At 40.1% G+C, this 8,056-nt stretch overlaps 2 protein-coding genes across 2 annotated transcripts; both read left to right on the forward strand.

Moving 5' to 3' along the window:
- Positions 1 to 1,168: 1,168 nt before the first annotated feature.
- LOC115732094 (disease resistance protein Roq1-like) lies at positions 1,169 to 1,734 on the forward strand. Its single transcript, XM_030662762.2, has 2 exons — positions 1,169 to 1,344; positions 1,438 to 1,734. Exons 1-2 carry the CDS (start codon positions 1,189 to 1,191, stop codon positions 1,732 to 1,734), a joined length of 453 nt encoding a protein of 150 aa, XP_030518622.2. The 5' UTR covers positions 1,169 to 1,188.
- A 288-nt stretch (positions 1,735 to 2,022) lies between these two features.
- On the forward strand, positions 2,023 to 3,324 carry LOC115732093 (leucine-rich repeat-containing protein 28-like). Its single transcript, XM_030662761.2, has one exon. The coding sequence runs from the start codon at positions 2,023 to 2,025 to the stop codon at positions 3,322 to 3,324; it is 1,302 nt and encodes a 433-aa protein (XP_030518621.1).
- The last annotated feature ends 4,732 nt before the right edge of the window (positions 3,325 to 8,056 follow it).

Here is an 8,056-nt window from a genome sequence, read left to right on the forward strand (position 1 = left end):
CTATTTCACATTTGTGGGAGGAAATTTAGTAACATGGAAGAGCAAGAAGCGGAAGGTCGTGTCCTTGTCAAGTGCTGAAGCGGAATTCCGAGGGGTAGCTAAAGGTCTATGCGAGCTATTATGGCTAAAAAGGTTGATGACAGAACTTGGTTTCCCACCCGAGTCCGAGATGAAACTATTCCGTGATAATAAAGCTGCGATTCAAATTTCCCACAATCCAGTTCAACATGATCGTACTAAGCATGTTGAGGTGGATAGGCATTTTGTCAAGCATAACTTGGATTCTAAGGTGATAAAGTTTCCATTTGTCAAATCTGAAGATCAGTTGGCAATGTTCTTACGAAGGCCTTATCGAGTCAAGCTTTTCACAGCTCACTTGTCAAGCTGGGTATCAAAGACATCTTCTCACCCACTTGAGGGGGAGTGTTAGCGTGAGCTGTATATTAGATTCAAAATAGGAAGAGTTCTTCTTATTTTATACTATTTCTATGTATATCCCATGTTTCCATGTATATCCTCTGATTTGTAGGTCAATTAGGGTTAGTTCTCTTCTCTATATATAAGTGTGCTTACAGCCTTGTAATCGAAAAAAGAGGAATAGAAAAAATTACAATTGATTCCTTTCAGAACTCCTTTTTCTACAGCATGATCAGCTGAGGGACCTTAGTAGAGACATTGTTCGCCAAGAATGTAACATGGAACCAGAGAAACAGACCAGATTATGGAATCATGAGGAAGCTTCAGAAATTGTGATGAGAAAGAAGGTAAAATTGCAATCACATATTTTTCCCCATCAATTTGACACATTTTATGCCTTTTCACATTGATTGTTCATTTAAAATAAGGGGAGTTCTTCTAAAGTCTTGTCAAATAATTGCTATGGGGACATATTTATCTGTAAGTAATGCTCGTACTGTTTCATGTTTGAATGGAAGATTATTTGTTGCTTAGATATCATTTACTTGTCTCTTTTTTTTATTAAATATAATTTACTTGTCTCTATTTTTTTTTTTTTTTCCGTTATAGGGAACCGATAAAGTGGAAGCTCTGTGTCTGAAGTTCGACCACCGGTTGCAGCAGTCTTTTCCTTATGAAGAGTTACGAAGGCTATCAAATCTGAGATACCTAGAAATGAGGCCTGTCCCGGATAATTGGCGTCCGAGTGGCTTTCCAGCAACTGTACTCCCAATGAATCCACCCATCCTAGCTGAGCTGAGATGGCTTTCGTGGCATAATCTTCCTCCAGTACTTACCCTGACCGCTTTTTCCATGTTGAACATGGTCATTCTTGATCTGTCATGGAGTACGTTTTCGGAAAGTTGGGATGGTTGGAGTCATATTAAGGTACTATTATTTTCAGTGAAACCCACTATGTTTTTGCAGTTGCAGCCCCTTTATTCAACCATGATTATTTAATTCCTGATTCGCTCTTTACAGATGGCAAGGAACTTAAAAGTTTTGAATTTGACTGGTTGTGCACAATTGCAAAGAACTCCTGACTTATCTGCACATGTAAAATTAGAGCAGTTGATCCTCGAAAGCTGTGGAAGATTGGTTGAGATTGACGAATCTATTGGCCAGTTGAAGCAGTTGGTTCTTCTGAACTTGAGGTTCTGTCGTAAACTTCGCAGGTTGCCAGAAGAGCTTGTGAACTTAGAATCGTTGAAGGAACTTCTCATTGACTGGACTTCTATTAGAGAAATCCCAGGGCCAGGAGGGATGAAAAAACTCTAGACTCTCAGTGCCTGCGAATGTCTGTCTCTAAATAACTGCAGTTCAATTGGTAACTTAACCTCTCTATTGAGACTCTCTTTAGAACAGGTTGAAATTTCTGAACTTCCTCTAGAGATTGGAATGCTCATAAAGCTTGAATACTTGTCTTTGAGAGGGTGTAATTTGCTCAAAAGAATTCCGGACTCAATTGGGAATTTGGAATCACTAGTTGTGCTGAATCTGTCCCACACACATATTGCAGAGTTGCCAAATTCACTTGGGAACTTGAAGAATTTGAAAACACTAAGGATGTGTAGTAGTTCCATCAGAAGTATACCCAGTGCAATTGGGATGTTGGAGAAATTGGAAGAGTTGGATGCAGAGAACTGCCAACGTCTGGAGGGGACAATCCCTGATGATATTGGGAGGTTATTATCTTTGAGGATCTTGAAACTTTCAGACACCAGAATATGTTACATACCGAGGCTTCCTGAAAGCCTGCTCAGTTTGCATATAGGTACTAATTCGATGACAGAACTTCCAGATCTATCAAACCTGATAAATTTGAGAGAGTTGAACTTGGAGATTCCACAAGTTCCCGAGTTTTGTTTGGGTGAAGAGGATTCTACTTTCGTGGACACGACGGAGCTTATACGGCATCCATCACCATGGTGGATTGGAAGGTTATGCAATCTGGAGTCTCTAAAGTTGTCTTGTGACAACATAAGTGTCCTCCATCCAGATATTGGTCTTCTCTCAGAACTCAAAAGACTTGAACTTGTTTGTCTTAACCTGCAATTCCTCCCTAGGCTTCCATCAAGCTTATTGTGCTTGCTTATTAAATCCTCGAGATCATTGGAATCATCAATAGATCTATCAAATTTGAAGGAACTATCAGAGCTAAGGATTTATTCTTCTGCAATAACAGGGGTCCATGGCCTTGATGGTTTGGAGAATCTTCAAACTTTGGACCTTCAAGCATTGAATGCACTGGAGAGATTACCTGATCTTTCAAACTTAAAGAAGCTCAATGAACTGCACTTGGGGCACTGTCATAATCTGGTTGATATTCGAAGTATTCAAGGCTTGGGACATCTGAGGATTTTGGAGCTAATAGAGATTGTACAACTTGAGAGAGTCCCTGATCTATCAAACTTGAAGAAGCTGACTGAACTTCATCTGCGGCAATGTCATAATCTAACTGAGATTCGAAGCTTTGAGGGTTTGGAGAACCTGAAAATGTTAGAGCTAGGTGAACTCCCTCTGCTTGAGGGATTGCCTGATCTCTCGGACTTGAAGAAGCTCACCAAACTTGATGTACGGCAGTGTCATCATCTTGTCAAGATTCAAGGAAGATTAGATTCACTCGAAGACTTGTGCATCTATGGATGCAGATCTTTGGTTGAGATGCCTGCTCCTTCAAGCTTCAAGAATCTGAAATCTCTGCAATTGCGTGATTGCGAGATGTTAGACATGCAACAGGATTGGGTTCCGAAGTCTGATCCAGTTGACACGGAATTTAGAAGTTCTGAATGTTTGATGATGAAACGGTTAGGCATCTGCGTGTGTCAGTTGGGTAGACATTTTTTCTTGCCATCTCTTCCGTCTTGACAATGTAGGAACAGAAAAAGGACGCACTTCCTTGATTGCGTTCAACTATGTGGATGTGCAAATGATTCAGCTAGCCAAAGTAATCACAATCCAGTTATAAGTTGTAGTTTCTCCCACCTTCTGAACCAGCTTGTGCAACTCATTATCCTGTCGAGAACTCATGTAGGTTCTGTTTCTTTTATGACCTCAATACCTTTTCGCTACTGATGAGTGTTGGACAGCTCAAATTACGTTGTTCACACACATCCTTCCTGCGAAAAGATGTTTCCAAATCCACCGCAATATCACCCTGAGAAGTAAAACAAATGCATGTCTTGAGCGAGGGATTTACCCTGATATTGAACGGGACACAGAAGGTGATAAATATGTTCTGCTAAGTCAGGCTTGCTCTGATAATCGAATTGTCTCATGATGTTTAGCTATCCAAGCACATTATCATCGTATATAGCTAACTAAGCAGCCGCTACGGATAAAGAGGATAGCCGTAACACAGCCATGTTTAACTCTGAGTGGATCCCCATGGAGTAGAGAATCCAGTAATTTATACCATTGTGATTTGTGACACCAGGGGTTGGCCTTGCTCAGACAACTTCAAGTTTGGTCGATCAATCAGGTAGAGCGGACAAGTTGGTCGGAATTCAAATGCTGCTGCCGTCCGTTGATGCACATGGTTTGATTGAGTCTTGTAACTCATAGCTGCTGAGAGGATGATTCTGAAGCATCGTAGCATTCTATATTTACGAGTTTAATCATGCTATTGATACTATTTCTCCCTGAAGTTCTTTACCAAGCAAACGCAAAAACACTCACAAACTATTCGGGTTGAAATAACAGGAATCATATCCAATGCAGACAGCGGAACATTCAATTCCTGGCCAAATTATCCAACTGTAGTTGAACTTTTTAGGAAATTTTGATTGCCTGAAAAACACCAATCCTAAGATTTACTAATGACAATGATGTAATGAACCACATCGGTACCCATTTCAGTAATGGACCTCACGGTCACTTGATCTGTTGCCGGTTGATCCTAATTTAATTTGATGATTACAGAACTTACTCAAGTATGTTAGTTTTTGGATTGCTTATAAAGTATCTGAGTATTATTTTGCTGGACTTAAAAGGGTACAAACGATCGTCCCTGCCTGCCCTAAAGAACAGGGCCGGACACCCTGCCATCCGGATAACCGACAAGCTCACCTCTGGATACCCAGCTCCTGCGGTCCAAATTTTAATTTTGTCCTACCAATTCGGGGCTGGAGCTGGACACCTAGTATCCTCAATGGTGGAATTTTTAGCCGTTCAAAATGTTTACACCACGGAGTTGGTAATGCTGTTGCCAGACAGCAGCGTAAGCTCTTCCTAACCTTACTGTTTGCCCTTGGAGATGGTTCACTGAAGAGTATTTGTGCTTTATTCTGATTTAGATTCTGCCACACATACACACACACAATTAGACTTGCATAAACCTCTTTACATGATCTCTCGAGGGTAGGTCTGTTTGTTTGTCTTTTCAAGAACAAAACAAAAACAAACTTTTTCATCTTTCAGTCAAAAGTCGCAAATATTATTCGAGTTTAAAAACTATGAAAAGATTGTGTGTTAATCTCCGTCCAATATTCATACACTATTGTGAGAGTTTCGGATGTTTTAGGATTAAGAGAGCCGCAAATGCCTGTGTCTTAATCAGGTTCCTAACTGGCCCTATGTCAGTGGTTCAGGTCGGTTTGGTTTCCATGATACTTGACCCGACCCAAAACTTATGACCTGACCCCAAGATCCGAACCGAAAACCTGGTTTCGGTCGATTCGGTTTAGGTTTTCGAAGTTCCACTTCAATTCATGGATGGTGTGCCTCAGTGATCACCGATCTGTACAAATCATAAGGCCTTGATAGGGACATAACCAGCTGAGATGCAAGAAATATCATCACTGATGCTTGCTACATCTTTTCCCCAAAAGAAAAAGGAAAAACTCTGGAAAGAAACTGACCTATCAAACACCCAAGAACTCTCCACGGCAAGAAGACATAAGCAACAACGAAAAAAAAGAAAAGGGCATGGGACTTATTACTGTAGCAAACCGAGCAAAACTGAAAAACAACACAAAAGAAGCCATCCTCACCCACTATAGTAAACTTGAACTGGAACTCAGAACAGTCCACACTGAATTGAAGTTCCAAAGCATTTACAACTGTAATTTGCGGGTCCCCAAAGGCCTTCCTTCTAATCTATTTTGGATGCCCTTGATCAACACTTTGCTCCTGCAATACAAAAAATCGAACTTCAGTATGTCCCGACATGGGGGGTTAAATCACAAAGGCACTTACATGGTAGGCGCCGTTCCCCTTAAAATAAAAACCCTCAAATTTAAGTAGAAAGAAGTATTCTTCGATGGAGCTAATTGGCTAAAAGCACTTTCAATGACTGCACCTCTATGGAAATGATTTGCGTTACATGGTTTTCCTACTTTACAAAAACCTTTCCAAGTCGCTCTTTTCTGGCTTAAATTCTACGTTCCTAATATCTTCCGGTTACAACTCTCAATTATACGTTCACAATGAAGTGTACTACCTTTACACTGTCACAACTTATTTAAGTTCAGTTCCACTTGGTCCAAGCCAGCTATAGAGTCTATCAAAAACAGTTTGTTGACCAACTGGCGAGACAAATATACAACACAAACGTCAAATAGACAGTCATCCCTTAGGCTACTAGTACCATGTAATTCTCCTGTAAAAACTACCAAATAATTTCCTTCGTGATTTTCCTTTTAATTAGATGATATTCTATTGAAGTGTACTCATTAAAGATCACTTTTGGACTCAAAATTTCACAAGTCGTATCTAATGTCTGTACGGATAGGCTTCACATCACCACCTCAAGGAAATTTCTATCGAATGAAATAAGTTGCCTCGCGTTCTGAAATAAGTTGACTCAGCATCCACATCGGCTGTCAATAATGGCAGTGTGGAAGCTACTGCTGCAGGCGTCCCCAACTCAGGGCAATTCCCTGATATGATACTGGGGGAAACAGGAAAAATTATACCAGGACAGCTCGCCATCATCAACCCCCATGTCATCTGGATATGACTACGATGTTTTCTTGAGTTTTAGGGGGCCAGATACTCGATCAGGCATTACAAATTTCCTCTCTACCTGGTTGTTTGGTGCTAGAATGCACACACTTAAGCACGATGAAGAGCTCCCGGTTGGAGTGGAGTTTAAGTCCTGAGTTGCTCAAAGCTGTCAGCCAATCAAAAATTGATATTCCCATCTTTTCCAATGGCTACGCCTCTAGTAAATGGTGTCTTAATGAATTGGTCCAAATGGTGGAGTGTAGTAAAACAAGGATACAGAAGGTTATGCCCATTTTTTATGACGTTACACCAGCGGAGGTCCGGCATCAAATTGGGTCTTATGAAGAACCCTTTCTTTTGCATGAGAAAAAAAATAATAACAACACTATCAGAAAGTGGAAAGCTGCTCTCAATCACATTGCCAATCTAAACGGATGGGACAATTCGAAGAAGAATAGGTATGTCATTTTTTGAGTTATTATTTTGGCACATTGTTTCCATAATATTATCTTGTTCTTCTAATTGGGTTTTCCCTTTTCCTTCCATAATGTTAGAGGTGAAGGAGAGCTGGTAGACGAGATTGTCTAGAATGTTATAGATGAGTTGAAAACCACTTATTTGCTGGTGACTGACTATTTGGTCGGAGTTGAAAATCATGTGAAGGTAATTGACACCATCATGGGTGGTGATTCGGAGGATATAAGAATTCTTGGAATCCACGGTATAGATGGTGTAGGAAAGACTACTCTTGCTAAAATCATCTACAACCGACTGTCACGTCATTTTGATGCTTGTTGCTTCCTGTCTAATATTAGGGAAACTTCAGAACTCAAGGGCATCAAAGGTTTGCAGAATAACCTAATCTATTCCGTTCTCAAAAAAGAGTGGTCCATTAGCGATATTGAGGAAGGAATTAAGATAATCAAAGAAAGGTTATGCGATGACGTAACATTCGGTGAAGATAACTAGCAAATCCTTGCTTAAGAGAGAAATCTCGAAAAGTCTGATAATAAAATAACAATGATGCCCCCAAAAACGTCATAAACAAACCTTTTATAGGGTGTTAACCGTAATCCTAATCCTAATAGGATTCTAAACATCAAAATCCAAAATTATAAAACTGCCATTAATAGTAAAATAAATCCTAAAAATACTATAAAAAAAATAGGAAAACCCATCTAGACAATCCCGAATCGCCAAAATCCATCATTAGTTACGGCCAAAAGCTATGAATATTGATCGGGACATCATTTGGCTTCAGCCGATCGAATTTGAGCCCAATCCGATGTCGTCGATCCGGTCCGCCGGTTCTTGGCACATCACCGTTTCACCTTCCGATTGAATTTCTGCCTATCTAATCGATCCGGAAACGCACTACTAATACATTCCGCATCATGCCGTAAAAAGGTTCTATTGCCACTTGATGATGTTGATCAAATGACCCATTGGGATGCACTAATAGGAAAACCCGCATGATTTAGTTTAGGGAGTAGGATTATTATAACTAGTAGAAACGGGGACATTGTCCATGTTCATGAGGTTTCTTATTCATATGAGCTTATGAGCATGAACTTTGATCAATTTCTTCAACTTTTTTGCAAACATGCTTTTGGAAGAGATTACTCTTCGGCTAACTAAGTGGCTTTCTCCAAAG

This window comes from Rhodamnia argentea, chromosome 4 (genome assembly GCF_020921035.1).
Source record: "Rhodamnia argentea isolate NSW1041297 chromosome 4, ASM2092103v1, whole genome shotgun sequence".
Taxonomy (NCBI): domain Eukaryota; kingdom Viridiplantae; phylum Streptophyta; class Magnoliopsida; order Myrtales; family Myrtaceae; genus Rhodamnia; species Rhodamnia argentea.

Coding starts and splice junctions, on each gene's coding strand:
- LOC115732094 (XM_030662762.2), top strand. CDS start 1,189: ATGAATCCACCCATCCTAGCTGAGCTGAGATGGCTTTCGTGGCATAAT. Junction 1,345..1,437: donor ATGGTTGGAGTCATATTAAG/GTACTATTATTT, acceptor CGCTCTTTACAG/ATGGCAAGGAACTTAAAAGT.
- LOC115732093 (XM_030662761.2), top strand. CDS start 2,023: ATGTGTAGTAGTTCCATCAGAAGTATACCCAGTGCAATTGGGATGTTG.